At 39.8% G+C, this 26,618-nt stretch overlaps 1 protein-coding gene across 3 annotated transcripts; it reads right to left on the reverse strand.

The window, feature by feature from the left end:
• Positions 1–4,949: 4,949 nt before the first annotated feature.
• LOC143857519 (putative 1-acyl-sn-glycerol-3-phosphate acyltransferase 5) lies at positions 4,950–25,114 on the reverse strand. 3 transcript variants are annotated; one of them, XM_077367959.1, is made up of 5 exons: positions 24,888–25,114; positions 24,057–24,578; positions 16,575–17,285; positions 11,164–11,294; positions 4,950–5,455 (listed from the first exon to the last, which is right to left on the reverse strand). In XM_077367959.1, exons 3-5 carry the CDS (start codon positions 17,171–17,173, stop codon positions 5,013–5,015), a joined length of 1,173 nt encoding a protein of 390 aa, XP_077224074.1. In that variant the 5' UTR covers positions 17,174–17,285; positions 24,057–24,578; positions 24,888–25,114; the 3' UTR covers positions 4,950–5,012. The 3 variants fall into 3 exon arrangements, with proteins under 3 accessions (XP_077224074.1, XP_077224073.1, XP_077224072.1); XM_077367958.1 differs by lacking the exon at positions 24,057–24,578 and having other exon boundaries at positions 16,575–17,300; XM_077367957.1 differs by lacking the exon at positions 24,057–24,578 and having other exon boundaries at positions 24,888–25,113.
• Between the last annotated feature and the right edge of the window lie 1,504 nt (positions 25,115–26,618).

Genomic DNA, 26,618 nt, shown 5'->3' on the forward strand with positions numbered 1-26,618 from the left:
TGATTTCGGTGTCGGTCTCCACCAAAATCCGAAATTTCGGTTCCAAATTTTGGATTCAGTCGAAATTTAAAACCATGTATAAGACTAGTTTTTAGTTTTTAGTTTTTTACTGCCCAGGGTAAGAAACAGAGGCGAGTATATCATTTCCCGACATTAGCGGCAAAAAAAGCCTGAGTGGGGACCACTAGTTCTATGTTCCAAACAGTGCACATGCTGGGACCCACTTGGATGAGTATGAGCAAGAAATCTACACCGTTCAAATGTTAAAAGGACAATTTAGAAAGGCTACTGGTATTTGCACTACCTTGTTTTGATAATTAAACGAGATTGCCTTGTCTTTTGCTTTTTAATTGGCTGTTGAGAACTTTTTGGGAATTGGAATAGCTTGGTGCAGCTGGTTAAATAATAAAAGACAAGCTGAGTTCGTCTCATTATCAAAACATTGTAGTAAAAAATCACGGAATAACAATCCACAAAGATCTCTACCAATCATCCTATAACCATCTAATTTATGAATTTTTTCCAACCGGAAATCCGCCATTGTTTTTTTTTAATCACCCACTTCAAGCTACAAGCTAAATAAGGACATAAAGGGTCCCATGTTGGCCCCACCCATAGCTGACACAAAATATGAACGGTCTAGATCATCCAACAATTGATGCCATTGCACTTACCAGTTCGACCGGTTTTCTTGCTATTATAAGGTTTGTTATGATATTGTTCACCCAACAGAAGCAATATACACACATAGAGGTAAAAATCACATACACCCAAAAAGCATGTATAACCATATACATGAAAGCTAGGGTTATAACTTATTAGGGTTTGAAAATTTTTTCTACACATCCCACAATCTTTGACCCTCAATTTCACTCCTCCCACACTTCAAGATTTCAATTCCTTCACACCCAATTCGTTTGAGACTTTGAATATCTTTGGAATTCCCTCTTTAGGTTTGATTTTGGTACTTTGGATGGGGCCCACAATATCATGAAAGTGGCACCTATTCATTTGTTTCTATAGGGCCCACATAGAACTGCATGTAAAATCCATATACATGAAAATATGGTGTAAGGACTTTCATAACATGTGACAAGTTTTCAATAATTTCTGGCCATCTCACAACCTTTAACACCCTTGGGATTTTGAATTCTTTCACACTCATTGCAATTGAGCATCTTGAGACCCCTGGTTCTGATGCTTGTTTTTCATGTGGCCCGGTAATCCAATCTTCCCATTTGGGGTGAAGGAGATGGACCCACCAAATTTAATAATAACATAGCAAGTAGGGGTGTAAACGGATCGAATTTGGAGCGGATATGGTTATATCCGAATTCGATTACAGTATACACTACCCGAATTCGAATTCAGATTCGGATTCGGATTCGACGGATATTTAATATCTATTACCGAATTCGTATCCGTCGGATATTGTTCGAATTCGGATATTATCCATATCCGTTTATTCGGTAAATTCGAACATTTTATTGCAGCACTTTATCTTTTTTCTCCTACTTACTCGAATGAATTTTCCAAACCTTAAAACTAGACATCTACATTCTCTTCACAAAATTAACTCTCAAACCCTAAAATATATGAGATCATCTTCTTCCTTCTAAAACAAAGGCAAAGAGAGAGAGGGAGGCGTCGTGTTGGTAGTGGTCTTTGGGTTTTTCCTTTTTTTTTTTTTTTGTATATGATGGAATGAGTTTGGGCTATTTTGATGGAATGGGTTTGGGCTATTTTTGTTTTTATATTTTTTTTCTAAAAAGAATATTCACTTTTCTTATAGAAACAAAAGATAGTGTGTCATTACTAAAAATAAATATTAATGATATTATTAATAATAAATAAAAATGATTTACTTCTCGGATTCGGATGTTAAACGGATCGGATGTACCATTTACCAGATTCGCATCCGCTAAGAGCCGGATATCTCATAAACGGATTCGGATAATATCCGCTTGAAACGGATTCGGATAATATCCGCTTGAAACGGATTCGGATAATATTCGCTTTAAACGGATTCGGATGCAGACGGTAATCGAATTTCTGAGTATCCATTTACACCCCTAATAGCAAGCTTGATTTGATGCATTTTGATCAGGTCCCGCCAATACACCCACCTTGCCCACTGCATTGGGAACCCCAATTTGGGTGATGGAGATGGGTCCACCAAATGTTACATTCTAAGCATGATTGGATGCATTTTAAACTTGGCCCATAAATACACACGCCAGGCCCACGATACCGGGAGCTCCAATTTGGGTGATGGAGATGGGGCACACCAAATGTTACATTGTAATCTTGATTTGATGCTTTTTTTATGGGCCTGCAAAACACACCCACAAGGCCCTTGGGTGATGGAGATGGAGCCCATCAATCTGATGGTGTGGCAGCCATCAATTCACAACTGGGTCCCACTTTTTACTACTCCCAAAAAAGGTTTTAAATTTTGGTTTTGGGGGTAATTTTGGTCCTCACCAAAACCGAAATTTTAGCTGAGATCTCGAAATTTAGGTCAAGGTTTTAAATTTCGGTTTCAGGGGTAATTTTTGTCCTCACCAAAACCGAAATTTTAGCTGAGATCTCGAAATTTAGGTCGAAATTCGGTAGAAGAGCTCGAAATGTAGGTAATTTGGGCGAAAATTACCCAAATTTCGGCCGAAATTTTGTCAAGAAATAAAAAATTAATATTTTATCTAAAATTTCGACCGAAATTTGGTAAATTTCAGTAATTTCGTTTTTGGAACGTTTCGATTCGGTACGACTGAAATCCGAAATTTCTGATTACAGCCGAAATTTAAAACCTTGCTCTCAAGTCAGCAAGCACAAGTGCATAACCACTACACTGACAACATCACAAAAGTGGGCCCACCCCATTTCAAAGTTCAACAACGGTCTTATTAAAGTTGCTGCCATCCCCAACTAATACATTAACACAGTCTTTGGGTGGTTCACATGACGCGTTGCTTTCTTCCTTCTGAAGTTGAGTCGGCACTTTTATAGCTTTGCTTCCTGTTAGGCACGACTTTCCTGAACCATCCCACATAAATCTCCATTCTCCTTAATTAGGTGGCTTCTAACTAACTATTAAATGTTTTGTGGAAGAGCCGGTAACCTAACCTTCTAAGGGAGTGTTTGGATGTAAGGAAAAAAAAGTATAGGGCTTAGCAGGTTTGTAATTTTCCTTGAATACCACTAGTTAGGGGTGGGGCGAGGCCGGATGTTGCATTTTCCCTCCCCGCCTCAAGGAAAATTCCCCATCCCCACCCTGTCCCCGATTCAAGGATGGCGGGGAATCCTTGTCCCTGCCCCACGGGAAAAATCTAATCCCTATCCCTGCCCCCATCCCCGCCTCACACACTACGGGGAAACATGTTATTGGAAAATTCTACTAAAAATACATTTGAAAGATATTAGGCCACGTTTGGATACCAGCAAGATTTAGATTTAGATTTAGTTGATATTTTTAACTGGATCAGATCCTTAGACTTCCAAATCAGCTACAACAGTGCAAAAAATTCTGACTTTAAAATCTTTATTTGGAAATCAATAATTAGAAGCAGCAAACCCAAATTTAATAGTGGAAAATTCAATTTTGTAAAGAGGTTATTGGTTTGGTGCAAAATTGTTGGTAAAGTAGTCAGATCCCAGAGATGACTATCTACAAATGAAAGTTATGAGCGTCTATTTGTTAGACACCATTATAAAAACTCAAAGTGAAGCTCATAATATCTCTTTCCCACTTTGGTTATCTTATTAAAATCAATGAAACATTGTAACAACGTTTAAATTTAAAGTGATGCCATGGTAAAATAAACCACAATACAATCCGCTTTTATTTTGGGTTGGATGAGGGGAGGGGAGGGGAGGGGAGGGGCGGGAGGGATCATTAAACCAAGTTACATAATTAAGCTGAAGGCCAGATAAAGGCTGAGATAGTACTTTCCATGCAGAGTACCAACATATTTCTTTAATTCAAGAGAATAGTAGAGTTGTTAGCTGCTTCCAGTGTACTATTTATAACATAAAAATGCAAAATGATGTCTCTTCTTAAGAGAAGCTTAGGGCCAAACACCATGCTAATCCTCTTTAAGAAACCACAAGTACCTCCTATTTTATTAAATTATCACTAATATATGAGATTCTGAGCCTCCATACTTGATTTATCACAAATATCTGTAGATACCATCAGGTAGCTGGTAGCATATAGCAAGCTTTAACAAGGATGCTTTACTTCCTTGTGACCATCCTAAGTGGGGGGCTATCTAGTATAGAACTAGGTGGACCCAGCCTGGTATGGGAAAGATTTAAAGGACCTAGCCTAATGCATTCCATCAGTATTAGATCTTTTGGAATATGGTTAGGTACCTAAAATTTGGTATCAGAGCAACTACCACACGCGTTCTAGTCACGGAAGGGACAACCTATAGAAAGGACTGCCTAGAAAGGGATATCTGGTAAAAAAGTCGAGACCGAAAGCCATCAAAGTGAAGTTACCACAAAGTGGGCCGATGTGGAAGGGGCGACACGTGGAAAGGGTTGCTTGGAAAAAAGGCCAGAGTGAAAGCCACCACAGAGCGGGCCACCTAGGATGGCGGACGCAGAAGCGTGGTGGAGTGTCACAGTCATAAGTTGGGGCCTGCTTAGGTATGGGACTAGTTGGGACCCAGCCTACTATGGGACAGGTTTAAAGGGCCTAGCCTAACACGGTCCTTCAGTTCTACGGCTTTTGGCGTATTGGTTAGGTACCTAACAAACTTGGGTCTCAAAAATTGTGGTATAATAACACCATGTTAATTTGAGACAATTCACATCGTTGCAAATAAAATTCCTCTACATATATACACCATTATAGGGTATGAACCCATGGTGTTTGCGTGCATGTCGAAACTCTCTGCGTATTAACAATGACTATAATTCCCTAAAATTCAACAACTAGTACCTGAACAAAAATATTTCATGCTAAAATTGGAAATTATTGATAGCCCAATTACAATATCAAATCACTAACTGGACTTCTTGCCACAAAACAAGGCTTTCACAGAGGTTAAAACTGGTGATGGTCGAATGTTGAAATAGGTAGCAGATGTAAGATAAACGCAACTTAAAGCTACATATATCTTGAACCAGACAGATGAGAAAAAGGTAAGAAATGTACATATACTGGTAAAAGCAATTACCGCAGAAAAATTTAGGAGGCCCTTCAACATAGAAAGTTCTCCTTCTGCGCGCCGGTGAGGAAAATAACCTTGGTCAGCGAAATCCGACAACAACTTATCCTTGAGCCGGAATGTTTCCATCAACCAAGCAGCAGACTCAATTTCGGATGTTGGTATTGCATTGAGCAAGATACGTCGAATGTGAATGTGGACTTCAGACGGGTCCACTCCAAAGACGTTATCCATGAAATGTGGGCAGCGATGCTTATACCCTATAGTTACATCATAAACTGCAGGAAATTCAGAAAAAAAGGAGCCATGTCAGATAATAAATGGACCCGTCAAAAGGCAAAGCCAATTAACGGAAGTAAAAATCAAATGGCGGTTTGGTACTGTTAATAATATAAATAGCCCTCTCTCATTTGCAACATTAGACGTTAATCAGCTAAAAGACAGATATAAAGTGCAGGGTTGCTTTGTTTTATTGGGTGTCCCTCATCTCCAATTTAAAATATGTGCAAACAATGCTTGAATTATGGGGAGCTTTTCTTCTTATATTTTGTATCTATTTATTTATTTCTTGTAAATAGCAATTTAGAGAAAGAGAATAGTATTAGTATTACACAAGGAGCAAAACTTGTCGTGTTCTGATCTTTTCCCTTTGATAAACAACAATTTGCTAAAAGTAAAAGGTTATAATAGTTAAAGTATTTGCCCAATACATAAAAACAGTCAAAATCTTCCTTTAACTTAACGCTTGATGCCCTTAAACTCGTTCTTCCCTATCACTCAATGAACCACTAATTTCTTAATCCCTAGTACCAAATCATTCAAGATTCTTTCATTCTCCAACAATAAAGCAAAGAAAATTAACTTTCACTGAATTCATATCCCTTAGGCTAAAAGATCCACCCATCTATTCTTAAAAAGAAAAGCATAGAATCAAAGCTCAAGTAATTTTGAAGCCATACACTCTGAGAGTCAAATTAGATAGTTTAACTTGCATCAACATCAGAATTTAAATGGCACCACTTTGAGCTTTCACTTGGAACGTGTAAGAAGCATTCCGAAATAGGACTTGAAATGCTCAGTTCATTGTAAGCTCATTTATTAGTACTCCTTTCATGCAGAATACAAGAATAAAGCCAATGACTCCAAACATCCATTATAAAAAACACATCCTTGAATGGAAGAGTACTCCATATATCCAAAATATTTCCACATAATGTTTGCACTTCCACAGGGAACAAATTTAAAATTCGCTCTAAAAAAGGACTTGACATACGATCATTGTTGTGCTCATCTAGAAATGCTCTTCCATGTGATATACTGAAAAAGTTATTCATATTTGCAAAGAAACGAAAATGAAAATGCACAAGTATGATATGTAGAAATCATAAACTAAGCTCTTGCTAAAGAAAATGAAGCATGGGAGTTTAGAGCAAACCTAGGGTGGTTCTCGGATCATTTTCTGGAAACTTTGGAGCATAGAAATGCTTTCTAGTTCAGTTTTATGGCAGTATACATTCCCAAATCAAAATAGACAGTATAATAATCAAATGGCAGCTAGAATTTTCATATAGGAACTGTGCCAACACTAAATTCTAATCAAAGAAAGATAATCAGCTAATCAATCAAAGCAAACAGATCTCAATGTATGTCTATCAAACAGATCAGATCTACTAAAATTATGGGTAACTATGGCCCAAAAACTATCTAGCAAGATATAGGAACTGTGAGGTTGATAGGTTCAGGGTACGATGAAGGAAAACAAGATGGCACACAAAACCAAAATCGAAACCGAAATTTATAACCTTGACCCAAAGAGGGGAGTCGATTGGGAGACAGAGAGGGGGGAGAGGAGAGGAGAGAGAGAGAAGGCTGACCATGTAGTTCTCTTTCACATTTTTCTAAGATTGGGACTTTGATGGGGGTTCATGGATATTTATATAGGCGGGAGGCTTAGGACATAAGTACTTGCCATGAGTTTGGCCAATTGGATATAAAAGTCATAGGTATTAGCCAGTAGAGAGTAAGGTAAGTGGGCTAGGACAAAAGTCCATAAAAGGTGGGTTTTAAAATGATGAGTGGGACATGGAAAATGGGTATGGTGGGACACATGCTAGGTGGACATCTCCCACTGTTCCACATCTGTACTAAATAAAATGTTAATAAATCAAAAACCTAAAAGATTAATAACACATGTCCAATAATCCAATAAAAATTAAATCTAATGGCTAAGATGATGGCTGGATCAGATTCAGTTCTCCCACGTGAGAAGAACTCGACTCCGTTGAAGTCTATCATATGCTGAAATACATCTTCGCGATGTCGTAGCTGCACCACATCCATCCACGACCAGTAGATCAGACAAACCCTCGGCAATGAACTTTGACATCTCTAGCGACATCTATGGCACATCTTCGTCGTTCGAATGTCCATACATAAGCTCCAGATGGTAAGGAAGCGATGAAGGTAATCTTTATCAAATCTCCACAGCATTGACGGTGAACATCTCCAATCAAGAATAGGTCGCATCACAGAAATATCATCACTAGGCCCCTCATAACGTAGAATTGATCTTCCTGAAACTGAAACTGATCAGCAGCCACCTCGTACCTCTCACTACTTACTCATATTCTTTCTAACACATCTTATTGTACTTGATGTGTTGAACGAAGTCGTAAGCCACAACACTAATTTTCCAAAAAAAAAAAAAAACAAGCCACAACACTACGTCTCCTAGGGCAGGGTAAAGGGGTACGATCTGGGCGAGGCATGGAAGGCCCACAAGTTATATCAAGAGAATAGGTAATGGAACTATGGCAAGAGAACTCTGTCTGGGATAGAGTTAAGTCCCATTGATGAGGTCTTTGCCAACTAAACATATCAACAAATTCCCTAGGGTGCAATTGACCACGTCATGTTATCCATAAATCTAAGAATGATAAGAACTACTGAACTGAAGTGTAGTCCCCATTTTGCTCCATAAAGTTCTCCAGAAATGACTCAAGAATGTCCTAGATACACAAATTTGCATGAAATGAGATATCTCAGAAACCTTGAAAACAATGGAAAAGATGGACTTGACCCTACTGACGATCCTTATCAAAGATTTAATTATGAACTCTAATCTACTAACGAGCTTACTCATCGTTGCCCCTGAAGAGGAGCGTTTTCCCTTTTAGTCATAGTCCAGACATGTGGGATCAATGTGATGGACAACCTTACAGACTCTAGAAACAATTGAGACTCTTAGCACGAAACTAAGATGTCACTAGAACTATGCAAACTGATACTTAACTCACCTAGGAAGATTCCTACGACCTAAAGACAACACTAGAGACTAAATCTGTACCTAAAAATGTCCTAATTGACAGAAACGACTAAACTAGACTCTGTAAGGATTCTATCTAACACCTGGTGTGTGCTAGATAAACAATCTAAGACCAACAACTAAGGAAAACTCTATCAAGAATTTTATCGAACACTTGGACGGATAAAAGTTATGAAACCCTACAGGGAACTGAGCTCTGAGTTCCAATACCGATTGGTACGAAATCAATAAGGGCAGACAACTGGATATATAAGTTTGATTCCAATTTGGTGCAAGCCTAGGGTTCGTGGGTGATTTCCTAGGAACTTTGGAGCTTAGTAATAGTTTATAGTTCATTTTTAAAGCAACATACATTCACAAATCAAAAACGACAGCTAGAATTTTCATAAAAATTCAGAGCTTTCAAAAAAATTCATCGACCGAAATCAACTCTGTTAAAAGTATAAAAGATAAGTAACGCCTTTCTCCAACAGCTTAAGCTTTTGGAGAAGTTGGTAAGTTAACATTGTATCAGACCTAAAGGTCTCGAGTTCTAAAGGTCTCGAGTTATCAAACTTGTCCAAGTAAAGTACCAACAATAAATTCTAATCAAAGAAAAAAATCAGCTAATCAATCAAATAACACAGATTTCAATATATGTCTATCAAACAAATCAAATCTACAAAAATAATGTCTAACTATTGCCCAAAAGGTATCTAGCAAGATACATGAATAATGGGGTTGGGAAGTTCAGGGCAAGCTGCAGGGGAAAATCAGCTAATCAATTAGGGTTAAGGTTGAGGAAAAATTCCAAGGGAGATATGAGCAGCATAACAAGAAAAAGAAATAATGGATCTATACCTGGGATGGCGTATTGGGCCTCGATCGTCATCCTACTATAGGTGGTCTCCAAGAGAGGGAAATAGAATAGCTAAAGTACAGAGGGAAGGGACTGATCTCAGCTAACATAAAGACAGAAAGAAAGAGAAGAATATGGAATCAAGAACAAGAAATAAGGGATTTTAAAAGGATGAGTGGGCCATGGAAAATGAGCATGGTGGGCCATATGTTGAGGTGGGATCAGAACACCAAGGAATCTGTTGGAAAGAGATAGGCATGCAGCCAAGGAAAACGCCAATTCTAAAAACGACAGCCATCCGAGATCCTAGAATCGACCGTCGGTTGTTCCTCATGAGGGCTCTCTCTGCCCTGCCATTCCCCTGATTCTCAGAGATTATTCAGAAGCAACATAAATATGAGAGAGTGAGTGAGAGAATTTCCCCAAGAGAGAGAGAGAGAGAGTTTTTTTTATGGAAATAAAATGGACGTTTTGATCAAGAATAAAAACTCTTCCTTTCTATTTCAGGCAAAAATTGAGGTTATAGGGAAGAGATCTTGAAAAAATATTATACGCATCAGAGATCTCAAAAAAAAACATAAAATGGATGCTTAGGCACAAAGTTATGCCTTTTGAAAGGTTAGGATATTTAGACTTGAATTGGCTGTTTTCTCCGCATGAATTTTGTGGGAAGAAGGATGTTAACATGCTGTACGGCTCAATTTTGTGGGAAGAAGGAGAGATTGAAGACGATGTTAACCATAGAATAAGAGCAGGTTGGTTGAATTGGAAGCTTGTCTCAGGAGTTCTGTGCGACAGTAAAATCCCTACCAAGTTGAAGGGAAAGTTCTATAAGACAGTTGTGAGGCCAGCCATGCTGTACGGCTCAAAATGTTGGGCCACCAAGAAGCAGCATGTGCATAAGATGACTGTAGCGGAGATGCAAATGCTTAAATGGATGTGCGGCCACACAAGGTTAGATAGAATTAAAAATGAAGACATTCGTAAAAAGGTGGGGGTGGCACCAATTGAGGAGAAGATGAGAGAGCACCGCTTAAGATGGTTTGGACATATCCAACGTAGGCCTTTAGATGCTCCGGTGAGAAGAGGCGACTCGTGCCAAATTGATGTAGTAAAAACGTAGGGGCAGATCGAAAACAACTTGGGTAGAAACAGTGAGGAAAGACTAGATAGCTAGGAACATAACAGGGAACATGACCTTGGATAGGATAGAGTGGAAGAAAATGATCCATGTAGAAGAACCCAACTAGAGCTAGGATTAGAGCCGGATAGATTCCTTTCACATTCTTCATGATTTTTTTCTAAAGGATTCATTTAGCCGACCCCAACTAGTTTGGGACAAAGGCTTTGTTGAGTTGAATTTCGTAGGAAGAAGTTATCAATACTTACACGGAATACAGCCACAGACAGATACCCTTCGAGACATTTAGTCCCACCCTCATTTAGTATCCAATTTTTTTTTATGTAATACTAGATGCACATGATAGATCTATGAGTTGGGCTTTCAATATGAAAATCACTATTGGTGTATTACTATTCACAACTTAGATAAGGTTACACTATCTTAGTGGAATCATCCTTTAGAGTTTCGAGAATTTTAATGAGTTCTCAACATTTTAAGCTGTATTTTAACAAGTCAATGAAATCACTCAAATGCTACCTTTTTATGCCAATGTTTCACACCTTTATTCCAATAGTAACTTCTGGATTTATAGGTAGAAAGAATGAGGCAGCATCACCTTTAGATGGAGTGGAAATATTCCCAACCCAAATGTGATACATTGTCAACAATAGACTAACATATTTAAGATGAAAAAGACAACCTGCATCAAGGGAGCTCCTAAGAGATTCCATGCAGGCATAGAAACCCTTTGTTTTTGGAAGAAGCACATAATGCAGTATGGGCAACCCGTTCTCAGCTGCAAATTTTTTACTCCGTACGCATTTCTCATCACTGCACATAAAAACAACAACAAAAGAACTGAGCAAATTTTATTTTTTTTGTTGATAATGTTATACAATCTAAAGATAAAGATAAGATAGCCAAGTCAGCTATCACCTAATTATCAGGATTTGTAAAACTGTGTAACAGTTTATCTTTGCTTATCCAGTTGGTAACCAAAAGGTCTCTCTCTTATCATTATAAATCTATGTATACAACAATGATCTCCTATCATGTTGACAGAGAGATCAATATTCATTTGCAAACATTACATGGTATCAGAGCCATCGGTCACTCACTTCTTTTGGTTTGTTCTTTTTTTTTTCAAGATCCTCTTTGCTCTTCCTTGCTATCATGGCATCAGTTTCGTCCACCACTTCATCCACTATTGATATTGTCCCTCTGTCCACCACTCCACCCACAATTGAAACTGTCACGACATCCACCTTTCAGTCTTTTACCTCTGTTCCTAATGTATATCATGCCATTTCAATGAAGTTGGATCACACCAACTACCCACTTTGGCGATCTCAATTCATACCTCTGCTTCGTGCATACGATCTTTTTGGCTTTGTCACGGGTGACATTCCATGTCCAGTGCCGTATCTTCCACGTGACAAGCCTGATGCACCACAAATACCAAATCCCAAATTCTAGGCCTGGCAGCGACATGATCAACTCATTCTTAGTTGGCTGATCTCGTCGCTCACCGAGGTCCCCTCGCTCAGGTGGTTGGTCTCCCCACCTCAATGGCCATCTGGAATGCACTCGAACGGATGTTTGCGTCATCCTCTTGTGCTTGGGTTATGCAGCTCTTCCTACAGTTACAAACTTTAAAGAAAGGTTCCCTCTCGATATATGATTATCTACAAAAGGCCAAGTCGATTGTGGATGCCCTTGCCTCCATGGGTCAGCCCATCTTAGAGTCTGACCTCGTTCTTTCTATCCTTTTTGGTTTAGGAGCCTCCTATGACAGCTGTCACTAATGTTACAAACCGATCTGATGATCTTTCATTGGGACATCTGCATGGCTTACTCTATAGACATGAGGTTAGGTTGGAGCTTCAAGCTCTCTCTCTCTCTCTACATGACACTATTGTTCCATCAGAGGCTAATGTGGCTTCAAAGGCTCCCTCCTCCGCCAATGGTCATCAACAAGTGCGCCCGAATCGTTTTCGCAATGGACGTGGACGTGGTCAAAATCAGTCCACTCAACACTCATCTACTTTCAACCACTCTGGATCTCCACCTCCATATGGGTCGCAAAACAATATAGGTCAGGCCATTTTTCAGCTGTGAGGCTGTGTGGGTCACTCTGCACTCACTTGTTATCGCAACAATCAGACTTTTCATGGAGAACCTTCGCAGTAATACTCTGCCCTATATGCAGGCCAGTCATCCACCACTGGTCCACCACTGATCCGGGATGGTACATTGACTCGGGCTCCGCAAATCATTTGACTCCAGATCTGCACAACCTTCAATCAGTCTCCGAATATCAAGGCCTTGAGAAAATTCGAGTGGGTAATGGTCAAGGTTTGCAAATTCAACATATCGGTCCATCCTTGCTTTCTAATTCTTCTATGAATTTCTCTCTCCAATATTCTTCATGTTGCCTCGATAATTCAGTGTCTGTTGAATTTAGTTCTTCTGCTTGTTTGGTCAAGGACCTTTAAATGGGGATCATACTACTCCACGCACCGATTAGCGGAGGCCTCTACTACCTTCCAGTTTCTGTGTCGTCGTCCAATGATCCTACCATGTGCCTTGGTTGGTGAACGCACGTCTGCGGGTAATTGGCATCGGCGAATGGGCCATCCGTCCTCTCGCATCGTCCATCATCTCCTTCACAAATTGCGGCTTCCTGCATCGCCCAATAAGCAGAAGTCAGTATATTCATCTTTCCAACTTGGCAAGAGCCATCGACTCCTTTTTTTGTCTTGTGGTCATCAATCTGATTCACAATTGTATTTAGTTTTCGCAGATGTTTGGGATCCAACACCGGTTGAATCAAATAATGGTTTTAAGCATTATGTTGACTTTATTGATGATTATAGTAAATTCACTTGGATTTTTCCTATTCATCTTAAATCTGATGTCTATGATGTTTTTGTTCAATTTAAACGTCATGTTGAAAATATTTTTATAGTAAAATTAAGTTCCTTCATACCGATGGAGGCGGCGAATTCCGGTGTCTCCTTCCTTTGTTGAATGCCTCTGGAATAGGACACCATATCTCTCGCCCACACACTCACGAACAAAACGGGTCATCTGAACGTAAACATAGGCATATCGTTGACATGGGTCTCTCTTCTAGCCCATGCCTCTGCTCCTCTAACGTACTGGGACGATGCTTTTCAAACTGCTGTTTATCTTATTAAACGACTTCCCTTGTCTCACTTTAAACAAAGCCCTATTGAGCTACTTTTTAATCGCAAACCTGATTATCTTTTTCTTAGAGTGTTTGGTTGCGATTGTTACCCTTGCATACGTCCCTACAATCGCCACAAGCTTCAATTCCGTTCGGTAATGTGAGTGTTTCTTGGTTATAGCCAAAATCATCATGGTTATCATTGTCTTCACCTTCCTTCCGGTCGGATTTATATTTCTCAGCATGTTGTGTTTGATGAACATAATTTCCCATTTGCCAATCACGCTCCTGCAACGGCACATTCCATCTCCATATCATGTTCATCTCTCTATCCCTTGGGGAAGTTCCGCCTAGGCCACCACTCGGACAACCCCCCTCCACAGGCCCCCTACCCAATCCTTCCACTGTGCCCACATATGTTCATGAGAATGATGTTTTCCCTATGGCCGATCACACCTCTCCCATCCCTTCCCCTTCTTTAGCCACTCCCATTGACCTTGTTGTTGATCTTGGTCCGCTTCCCACTACAACTATGCAAACCACAACTAATACCCACCCAATGATCACTCGGTCTAAAGATGGGACGGGACCCGAAAGGCCAAAGCTTTTTTGTCAATGCATCATCGCCTGGCACATGTCGCAGAATCTGACTCTATCACAGAACGTACTTGTTTTTCAAAGGCCTCTAAGCTCATTGCATGGCGCGCGGCCATGGCTGATGAGGTTAACGCTCTTATAAAAATGGCACTTGGGAGCTCGTACCACGCCCATCTCATAAAAATGTTGTCAGCTGCAAAAGGGTGTTGAGCCCTGTGGTGAAACCCACCGTTATTCATCTGATTTTATCACTTGCTTTGACCTATGGGTGGTCTCTTCGGCAACTCGATGTGCACAATGCATTCCTCCATGGGAACCTCACAGAAGAGCTCTATATGTCTCAAGTCAACCACCAGGATTTGTGGACCCGCAGGTACTGTTGCATGTGTGTAGCTTTTGAAAGGCAATATATGGTCTCCGACAAGCACCATGGGTTTCAAAAGGCAATATATGGTCTCATCTTTATTCATTTTTAAGCAGCCTAGTATCACTATTCTTTTACTCGTATATGTCGACTATATAATTATAACTGGCAATAATAAGGTCGCTATTTCTCATCTTTTGGATAGCTTATGACATGAGTTGGCCATTAAGGACTTGGGTCATCCACGCTTCTTTCTAGGCATCGAATTACAGCCAACTTCTGATGGATTATTTCTCTCTGAAAGAAAATATGTTGCCGACTTATTACGTCGTACAAATATGGATGGTGCAAAACCGTGTAGCACCCCAATGGCTTCATCTCTGTCCCTTTCACGTTTTTCTGGCAATGCTCTCTCTGATGCCACAGAATACAGAAGTCCTCTTGGTGCTTTACAATATTTATCTCTGACTCGACCAGATATTTCATTTGCTGTTAACAAAGTATGTCAATTCCTTCACCGTCCGACTACTGAGAATTGGGCAGCTGTCAAGCGTATTCTACGTTATCTGAAGGGTATGACTGCGTATGGCCTTTTACTTCATCCTCTTCCTTGATTACTGTTCGTTCATTTCCGATGCCGACTGGGCCGGCTGCCCTGATGATAGAAAACCAACAAGTGGCAATTGTGCATTCCCTTGGTCCTAATCTCATTTCTTGGAGCTCAAGCAAACAACCCACGGTTGCGTGCTCTACAACCAAAAGTGAATACAAGGGACTTGCTAATGCCGCCTCTGAAGTTATGTGGCTACGCTAACTTCTTTCGGCACTAGGCCTTCGTCTTCATCAGCCACCCATGCTGCATTGCGATAACATTGGAGCTATCTATCTAACTGTCAATCCTGTGTTTCATGCTCGAACAAAGCATGTGGAGGTTGATTACCATTTTGTCCAGGACAAAGTTGCACGTCAGGAACTTACTGTCTGCTTTATTCCTAGTGTTGATCAACTCGCGGACACTCTCACGAAACCTTTGAGCTCAATTCGATTTCGACTTTTACAAGACAAGCTCACAGTCGGTTCCCATCCGTTACACTTGCAGGGGAGTGTTATCCAATCTAAAGATAAAGATAAGATAGCTTAGTCAGCTACCAACTAATTAGCAAAATTTGTAAAACCGTGTCACAGTTTATCCTTTTTGTATCACTTATCCTTTTTTTAATTCTTTGGAGAGATCTTTGCTTATCCATTTGGTAACCAAAAGATACATGTAAATCTATATATACAACAACGATCTCCTATCATGTTGACAGAGAGATCAATATTCATTTGCAAACATTACAAATCAATATAGTCAGGAAGAGACAGAAAACAAAGCAATAAAAGAGATCTTGACCTTAGGGCCCAAAATCTATGTCTACTCTCAAAATAAAATCTTGAAGTTTTTCAAGTTAAAAGACATTTATGCAAGACATATGAACAGAACTTGAACGCTAAGGACAAGCAGGACAATTTTTTGACTGAAAAAATGAGAAATTATATGATGGGTGGCCGTACAAACCCTTATTTGTTCAAAAAGTACGGTACGGCACATTCCATAGGATGATCCAAACGGTGCAATTGTTGGGCCACAACGTAAATAGGTTGTGCTCCAAAATTCATTTCCATAGGATGATCCTAACCCTCCGATCTATTGAAATTTCCATAATGTTCAGTCCCTCTATAGATCATATGGTTAGCATCATCATATGGAGATGATTTTTGGGGCACATCTTATTTACATTGTGGCCCAACAAATTGACGGTTTGGATCATCCTGTGGAGCGGTCCATATCGTACATTTTGAAAAATATGGGTTTGTACGGCCACCTATCATAATTTCTCCTGAAAAATCAATCAACTCTAGAAGCAAAAGTATCTAACGTACACCGACACAGTAGAAGATGAGGAAATTGTGTAATTACGTAAAATCAGTGCCTTCAGGAAAAACAGCAAGCCATAGGGGATCTTGAGGATCCATGAATGTTGAAAGCATTTGGCACATATGTGGCTCATCAACCTCCCACCTCCTCTCCACAGAAATGAACTCCAGAATGTGAAAGGCCCAGCCAAAGATAGGTAACTTCATCAAACTGCCCTTTAGCATGTACTTAATATAGCCCAAGCGGCCTTTCCGAAGTGCTAGGTCCCACAAGTACATCCAGTCAACCTCAGTTCTATGATTGGCAACAAGCACTACTCTTTCCCTTTCCGGAACAGTCTCTCCATAAAAAACCACTTCAGTTTTGTTTATCTTCTCAAACAAAAAAGGCCATAAAGCTAACCAAGTACCAAATAGGAAACATGTTGCTTTCCTACTATAATGAATGCTGAAAAATCGCAACATGACAGTTGTCACAGGGGCACAGTAGACTGTACTCATAAAAGCTGTTGAAAGGAATACTATTAAACATAATAGACCCCTTAAAATCCTAGCAAGTGTCAAAGGGCGGTGACTTAGTCTGCCATCTGAATGAAGGTGCCTGCCAACATTCATTTGCTCCTCGGATTTTTGTGAAGTCATTTGTAAAGTCAGCCAAGTCACTTGGGGTAGTAAGTCTGTTTTTAAGTGTGGTCACTCTTGGAATTTAGTCTTGAGAGGGAGATTTCAAAGCCTTGGAGTCCTTAGTTGCAGCCTACCAATGGATCCACTAAAAAAAAATTAGATGGTGCGGTACCATATTGCTGATAAAAACTTGGATATAGTTAACAGCACACAAATAGAAATTCAAAAACCCAACATTATACAGATAAGTTGACCTGCACATGATGTGTGAGAGATTTAATAATGCCATATTCTACATGAGAAAAACTAAAACAGAATAGAGAATGAGATACCTAGGATAAAGTAAACAAGCTCCTTAAATCAGTAGAGGAACAAAACGTCTAACTAAACTAACAGAAGTTACAGTTGATCATAGAAAAATGAAATTACATTACAGGAATGGATATAAGAGACTGTATGCAACTTGCAAAAATCAGCAACATGCAAACTCTCCAGGATACTATTACTTTAAGGTTTTCTGGTAATTTCATATCACTACAACCACCTTAACTAAAATACAGTTGTTTCATGCCTGCTTAGTTTAAGGTTTTCTGGTAATTTCATATCACTATTACCATCTTAACTAAAATACAGTTGTTTCATGCCTGCATTTTAGTATACTATTGAGAAAGACCAAGCAGCAGTCAACACTTAGCATAGGGACATTTTTTTTCAAATATAATTGTCAAGAAAGATAAATATAGGTTTTTGTATATATATCATAACCTTTACTTATATATTTGAAGTCCTTACAGTCAATTAAAATTAGGTTTCAAATAGGATTCCATTACTACTCATAAATGACAAAAAGCCGCAGTTTGATTAAAACGCCAACACGGTACAAATTAATGGAAAAAACATAAAGTTCACATGATTATGAAAGGAGGCTAGTGTGTAAGAAAATTATGTGATACGGGTACAAAAAATGACATAAATTTCCCTTTAGGGTTTTTTTTTGTGTTTTATTAATATAATATAGGTACATCTCTCTTCACTAATAAAAAGTTTCAGCGTTGAGATCATAGCTTCATCCTCAAACTTGAATACAGGAGTTGTTTCATATTAACAATAGATCCACTGGCCTCTACATTATCCACAGTCGTTAATATAACATGGAGGTAGAAAAATTGAGATAGTCATATCCTCAAGCAAGGGAGGTGCTCAGATATTGACAGGAGTTCCTAAACCGTTGTAATTCGCAAGTGTTAACGCAAAGCATGGAGGTTGAAAAAATGGAATAACACGTATGCCATTAAAGCTCCATTCAGCAAATGGACTGTAGGCCCAATACCATCAGGAATTGTGGCAAAGAGGATAAGGCCTGACGCTAGAATTATCATTTTTTTTTACAAATTAGGATAGCCCAAATGCTCATTAGGATATATCGAAGTACATGAAAAACTAGGATAGCCTAGATCCCACATTGAGCTTGATCATAGATATGACGAACGAAGATAGCTCTGATGCCATTATGATCGTAATCGTCGACAAATTGGGATATCCAAGATACTACATTAAGCTTGATCAGAGTATATGAAAAATAAAGATATTCTTTATTGTAATTGTTAAGACATTGGGATAGCCCATGTTAAAGTATAAAAGATAAATAACGCCTTTCTCCAACAACTTAAACTTTTGAAGAATTCGGTAAGTTAACATGGTATCAGAGCCAAAGGTCTCAAGTTCAAACCTCCCGAATAACAAGAATCCACATGCGATGGTCGGCCCAAAGTGGGACCACATGTGCCACGTGTTTGCCAAGTGGGCCACACGTGCGGGGGAGTGTTAAAGTATAAAAGATAAATAACGCCTTTCTCCAACAGCTTAAGCTTTTGGAGAAGTTGGTAAGTTAACCTGGTATCAGAGCCAAAAGGTCTCGAGTTCAAACCTCTCGGATAGCAAAAAATCCACATGTGGTAGTCGGCCCAAAGTGGGACCACATGAGCCACTTTGAGGCTGATCAGAATATAAGAAAAACGAAGATAGCACTGATGCCATTTTGATCGTACTCATGACCAACTAGGTAGCCTAGGTGCCACATTAAGTTGGATCGGAGTAAAAGACAAAAGAAGATAGCTTTGATGCCATTATATTCATACTCGTCGACAAACAAGGATAGCCCACTTGCCACAATGAGCTTGATCGAAATATATGAAAAACGGGGATAACTTTGATGTGGAATTCTTCATAGATATGGTGATAAAATAAGGCCTCTATCCGAAGACTGAGGTTGACCATACATCTTCATCCTTTTGATCGCCCATTTTGGACGGACGATGGTGGCAAAGGCTTGTGTTGAGAAATTTCATCCGATTAGGATGGGTGCTGCATGATGCCCATGCAACTTGGTGCAAAAGGGCCTGCACGAATAAAAGCCCATATAAATGTGTTCTTCAGGCCTAATGCAAGCTAGGGATGGTTTGAACCTAGCGTAAAAAGTGAAGGACCTTTATTCTCCCTTTAATGGATGGAATATGGATGAAATTCTCATATTTCTGCCAGCAGGATGGAAAATTCTAAGAAGTGTGAAGCTTTATTTTTTGTCTTCCCCAGACAAATTGTCCTGGTGTGACAGAATGTCAGGTCAGTTCTCTACTAGTTCGGCTTGGCATTGCTGTAGGACCACTTGTCCTATAGTAGGCTGGGCAACGAGCATCTAGCACTCTCCGTCGCTCAAAGTTGGATGTTTTTGTGGAGGTTTTTCAACAATGCAGTTGGGGTAGCCGTCAGAATTTAGGATCTGAACATACATTTGGCCTCTAAATGTGTGTTTTGCAAGTATGGGAAGTGTGAATCATTCAACCACTTGTTCCTCAACATTGACCTTGCTAGATTAGTGTGGGATTTTATTTTTATTTTTTTTGCAAAAATATGGGGACTGCAGCTCCTTCCTTTCCGGCCAGCTCGAAGTCGTGTAATGTCCTGGACGAGTCTAAAAGTGAAAATAAATAGCCAAGTCGGAGAACTGAACCGGATCTTCTTGTGTTTGATTGTGTGGGAAATATGGTAAGAGCGTTGCGCGAGAAAGATAGAAGGAAAGATAAATGGCCATCAGAGGGAAAATCAGACAATAGAGGGCATGGGAGGTGTAGTGATCTCTCCTGGTAAGATCAAGGAGGCTAGCATGGCTGGCAGGCTAGCTCTCGAAATCCTGAAAATCGACTTGTGGGAGAATTGCAAAAAAGAGAGATGGATAGGCTGGGACAAACCAAAGAAGGATGCAAAACTAAACATCGACAGAGCATCAAGGGGGAATCCGGAGATTCGAGGGGAGGTGGAGTTATAAGACATTTGACAGGGAAAGTATTAATGGCTTTCCCCTTTTCTATGAGGTTTCCTCAAAACCTGGTCCTGGTTGCTGAATTGAGGGCGCTTCTAGACGGGCTCCGTCTCTGCAAAGCTGGGAACATTCTGAACCCACCAGTTGAATCAGATAGTAACCTCACGAAAAAGGGTAGTCATCCTTGGTCCATTTTCTACTTTTGGCCAGAAATACTAGCCCTTCAGTGTGTGGTCACCAATTCAGGGAAGGGAAAAGTGTGGCAGATACTCTAGCCAACGAAGCGTGCAATTCTAAAACAAATCAGGTATTCTTTTCTTGGAAAGATTTGCTCAAAGAAGCTTTTTTTTTTTTTTTTTTTTTGGGGCCGGGGGGGGGGAGGGGGGTGTTGCCAAATGTGACCCTTTGGGCCTCCCCTCCCTCCACTTAACAAAATGAGGTGTATGCAGCCTCTGGGCATTGGAGGCGTGAAGGTAGTTCTTCCCTCTGCAAAGGAGGGCTTGTATGTTGATGATGGTTGATCTGTTTATGGGTATTTTGGTTTTGCTGTCCAGGCCTTGCAGTGTGCCTGGTTTGCTCTGTCAGAAAGCAGAGGAAGTCTGTCCATAGCAGGTGTAGTTGATGTCGTGAAGTATGTTCGTGGTTCTCAGCCAGCTAGGGAGCGGCATTATGATCTCCTTGGTGTTTCTCGGATAGCATCTCCCCTTTGTTGTTTAGGATGAGAGTTCTCTTTTCCAGTGGTAATATCCATCCTCTGTTTAAGCCCAACAAACCTATCGGTTGGAGCGGGCCAATCCATGGGCTGTCTGGCTTACTATTCAGCTAGCAGATAATTGGGCTCCCATGTATTTTCTTCCGGGCAGGGCTATGGGGTATGCAGAGGCTTGAACAACAAGAGAAGATTGGGTGTGGCTCCCTTAAGTAGCTCGAGGAGATTCTTTCCTACACCTCTTGGATGACAAGAAAAGTTCTCATCTTGGGGAGAGAGAGTTCAAGTTCTTTGGCTTCTGAGTATAATCTCATTCATGGTGTCATGGGTTATTTAGCAGATGGGGAACCACAAAGTGTTCAAGTATAAAGCTTCATCGATTGGGAATCATCCTTGAAACTAAAAGCTCGATTTCTCTTGGATACTAGACTAGTTTTGGGGAGTCATGGTGCAAGATATAATAGAGGCCAAAGGAGAAGAAAAACCCAAAGTTGATTCCCTCTTCGTCTTTGATCAGCAAGCTCAATTGAAATGGTCCCTTTTTGGGACATCAGGGACCGAAGGGGTAGTGTAATCATAAATTATATACGCGTGATTGTCAAATCCTTCCCGAGTCTGGATGCTTGGGAATAAAATGAAGCCAAGGAGTGCACTCTTTGTACCGATCTTCAGCTGCTCCAAGAATGTGACTTATCTAGTGTCATATCTCTGGCACTTAATTTAAAACCAGGATGTTGGCCGTAAGTCCATGTTGTGGACAGCTTTTGAAATGTTTGTAGAAGAATGAACATTCCTTTCACTAGTGTATTTATAGAGGCCAACCATGAAGCAGTAGCATCGGCTAAGGAGGGTTCATATAGCGTGATGTTTTAGCCATGGGGAAAGCTCTGCCATTTCGGAGTTGAAGTATTATTATTATCTTTCAGGAAAAAAATGATCAGCTTAAACCTAACAAAAAGTTATTAACTTAAATAGATAAATAGGAAAATGGATACATAAATAAAATAATTTATAGTTATCAAGTAAGGATAAAGTTTTCCACACAAAAAATTACAATATATGATAGTAACTTAAAAAAGACATTTAAGTTTAAATAAAAATCACCTTCCATAAATTAAAACTATAACAGAAAAATGTATTTACACATTTTCCAACTTCATCACCTGTAAACAAATCTCAAACGAATTGATAGGCTTCAGTAACGAAATTTGATTTTGTCCGAAGTGTTGCAATAGAAAGCCGAAATTTGATATGTGTGTGTACTATGTATCATGTGATATTAAAACTAGAGAAATAAGTATCATGTGAAACCAAACAAACATTAACACACTGTAGGACTAGAGAGGAACTAATACCTAAAACTTGTCAACAACTCATGTTAACTAATTCACGCATACCCAAGCTAATTTCCCAAGATAAACCAATATACTTCTGTTCTTCATTTTCAAGATGTGGGGATTTTTGGTTTTGGGTCCTATGAAAGCAATCAATTTTAGACAAAGGGTGTTCTTAAATTCAGAAATTCGAGTGGGTAAAGAAGCACATATCTTCTTAGATTTATTTATTTTTTAGTTATTTGAAAATTTTCAACAAAACCCAGATATATTTTCTTATACTAAAGTGGGTTATTTGATTTCAAAAAATGTTCAATGAAAATAAATAATCAAAAGCTGTATGCCATTTGTTTTCCTTTGCCTTTGAGTCCTAACTATTAAAACAACCCATTTCTTCAATGAAAGAATCCTTATGGAATTTTAGGTTAAATTAAAAAACAGAAACAAAAAGGACAAAATTTGGGTTAAATTAATAACCTTCTTCTTTAGAGTGTGCCCTATTTGATTCAGAGGTTTTCCAAAAACCCAAAAACCTCCCAAATTCCTTTTATAGTGTTCTTTGCGAGGTTTTCCAAAAACCCAAAAACCTCCCAAATTCCTTTTATAGTGTTCTTTGCTGCTAACATAAGGATTGTTTGAAAATAACCCATAATCGATTCTTCACTTTCATGGTCTAAAATCTAAATAGAAAAGAAATAAATAAGACTGGGAATAAAAAACGTACCACAAACAGTGGGCTGTTGTTGTTTGATGATGAATTGGATATTAGAATTCAGTGAGAGAGAATATAAGCTTTTATATAATAATTGGTATCCGTTTAGAAAATTATATTTCATTACAACTAAAGACATGTTGGCTTTTAATAATGATATCTTTTTTCATGTAGGGCTCAATCAAACCCTCTGAACACACAACGGTCTAAGTTTTTTTCTGGAAGAAAACATGAAAAGGGTAAAACAAGCCTCTCTATCATAAAAACACATTTATATGGGCTTTTATTCATGCACTATGTGGGCCCTTTTGCACCAAGTTGCATGAGCATCATGCAGCACCCGTCCTAATCGGATGAAATTTCTCAACACAAGGCTTTGCCACCACCGACCGTCCAAAATGGGCGATCAAAATGACGAAGATGTTTGGTCAACCTCAGTCTTCAGATGGAGGCCTTATTGTATCACCATATATATGAAGAATTCCACATCAAAATTATCCCTGTTTGCCATATATATTGATCGAGCTCATTTTGGCATCTGGGTAATCCTTGTTTGTCGACGAGTATGAATACAATGGCATCAAAGCTATCTGCTTTTGTCGTATACTCCGATCCAACTTGATGTGGCGCATAGGCTATCTAGTTGGTCATGAGTACAATCAAAATGGCATCAGCTATCTTCATTTTTCTTATATTCTGATAGCCTCAATGCGGCATGTGGGCTATCCCAATTTTTCAACAATTACAATAAAGAATATCACTATTTTTCATATACTCTAATCAAGCTCAATGTAGAATCTTGGATATCCCAATTTGTCGACGATTACCTCTACTTTTGTTAGGGTCGATGAGCGTGAAGGCTTAAGGAAAGGGCAATCGCTCAGCCGCTGCTTGAGACTGTGTCCAATGGTTTCTTTCTATTAAAGTTTACAAACCATGATGACTGCACTCAAGCGTCGGAAGCAAATCTCAACTATGGAGGACGATCGCTCGTCCCCCCGTAAATGGTACCCTGGCATGCCCTTGGAAAAGCTTCCTCTCGCCTCCATTCCCATCTGGATTCGGCTTCCAGGCCTCCCTTTGGAGTATTGGACAGCATCTGCTTTAAGTAAAATTGGCAGTGGAGCTGGAAAAGCACTTTATACGGAGAAGCAGACCACAGAAGAAAGCAGATTAAGCTATGCCCGGATGAGCTAATTTTATTGATAACCAAAGTACCCTTATCTAACTAGATGAGCTTTTTATGGGCCTATTGGTATTAAGTACTAATGAAACTGAAGTCTGGGCAATTCTGCAAGGTATGAGGATTATGGAGAGGGAGAGAGTCTTGTTTGCTTCCGTTGTACAATCTGCAAAAAAAAAAAACAACTAGAAAACCCATAAAACCTATAAAAAGATTGAGAAGGAGTGACAGAACCCAGAAAAAACAATTTAGATAGAAGGAGAAGTGTGAACCCAGAAACCCAAGAAACGATTTAGAGAGAGAGATTCTTAGAAGGAGTGAGTGAACTCACAAAAAAATGATTTCAACAAAAAAAGTCGACGAGAGAGAGAGAGAGAGGGAGAGAGGGAGAGAGAGTGAGATCTACTTTAATGCACATTGCAGGTTTAGAATGATTGAGGTGGAATCTATGCAGCAAGTCGTGAGTGAGAAATACCTTGCAAAACTGACGGCGAAACTGGACGGAAGGAGGAAGACGACGAGGAGTTGTTGGGCTAGGGTTTCTTATTTTTTGTTGCGATGATGTGGGGGCATCGAGTTTTGTGAGTTGTGAGTCGCGATATAGGAATCTGAACTGATTTTTGGCACTTTCCGCGCTTCTCGAGCAGAAAGTTGAGAGAGTAGATTTTTAGGCTCCATGGAAAATGGGATGTTTTCCATTTCCTTTCCACACCAAGTATTGCAAGAGGACACACCCTCAAATATGATTCGATGGCTGGATGAGAACAACCCTCATCTCTGGAGATTTGATGACACGATCGATGAGATTTTAGATCAATTGGAGGGCCACCCGACTCGTTTTTAGCATGTGTGCCGGTTGGCAAACGAAGAGGCAGATCATCTTGCTCTTGGACGAGTCCACAGGCAGTCACTGGAGATTTTCGATTACCTCCCTCCTTGACTCATTATTATTGATGTTTTGTTTTCCTTTGCTATGTATCTTGCTTGCCCGACCATCTCGGTTGCGGTCCTTGCTTTCGTTTCAATAATATATTTCACCATTTAAAAAAAAAAGAGGTAATGCATGGGAGTTCTTTTGCTAGTGTGTGGATGATTTCCTCTCTAGAAGTAGGGTGGGCAATTAAACCCGTGAAAAAAGGGGATTCGCGCCGAACAGGGCGGGTATTCCCCGATCTAAGCCGGGATGGGGACAGGGCGGGGATGGGGATTGCTTTGGCCCCGCCCCGTAACATGTGTTATCTGTACTAAGGATGTTCGCACGAGTGCTATTACAATAATGGACTGTGCCCACTGCTTTTGCAATGACTGTAAGCATTCTCCTTCTCTTTACTGTATCTTCTACCGTTGCTATTATTTTTAAATTATGAGCAGAAATCCCTGATCTTCTATTTTTTGTCTCTTATGTTGGACAAACTAAGGCTGTATTTTCTCTTCTTCTTCTTTTTTTTATCGGTAAGTTGGGGTTAGGCGGACCCCTACCAGATATTGAATAAAGAAAGATGATACAATACAAGGAAGAAGACGATGCCCTCAAACCTTTGAACAATGGCTAAGGAAGGGGTAGAACAAACAAGGACATGATGGCCTTGAAATCAAAACTTAAAACATGCACAACAAGAAAGAAAACACAAGAACTCTAGAGCCGGGCCCCATTTTAGCCCCTAGTGATCGAAGACTTCTTTCATCTTCTGGCTAAATTTTCGTGCTCTCATGCTCTTCCTCAACTTCTCAACCTTTGGAGGTTTAGAAGTCCTTTGATGGGGGATTTCATTTTCTTCTGTTGGGGGCGATCTTCTTCACCATCTTCTTGTTTCTTCTCTTCTTCATTCTCAGCTTCTTCATCATAAATCTGATTTTCTGTATCATCGTTCCTTGCCTCATCGAGGTCCTCTGCATCATAGGGAAGATTTTGGGCCTTCGAAAGGATTGCATCATCAGCCAATGGTTCTACTGCATCTAGAGTTTCTCCCCTCACTTCTGGATCACCCATGATAGAGGTAGGGAATTCCTCAGTTTCGACATTTTCTTCTTCGTTCAAGGCAGCAAAATTGTTCTGAAGAAGAGGAGGATTTGATTTGCTCATAACTGGAACTTCTTGGTTAGCATATTGGGCTTTCTCTGAAGCATGAGAGGTATTTACTGGATTGATTTGGGGTATTTGAATTGTTTGAGCTGAGTTTTGGACGGGCCTCCATTCTTGTCTGGG

The sequence above is a fragment of the Tasmannia lanceolata genome, unplaced genomic scaffold (genome assembly GCF_043159265.1).
Source record: "Tasmannia lanceolata isolate RefF3 unplaced genomic scaffold, GAP_Taslan_0.1 ptg000025l, whole genome shotgun sequence".
NCBI classification, from domain to species: domain Eukaryota; kingdom Viridiplantae; phylum Streptophyta; class Magnoliopsida; order Canellales; family Winteraceae; genus Tasmannia; species Tasmannia lanceolata.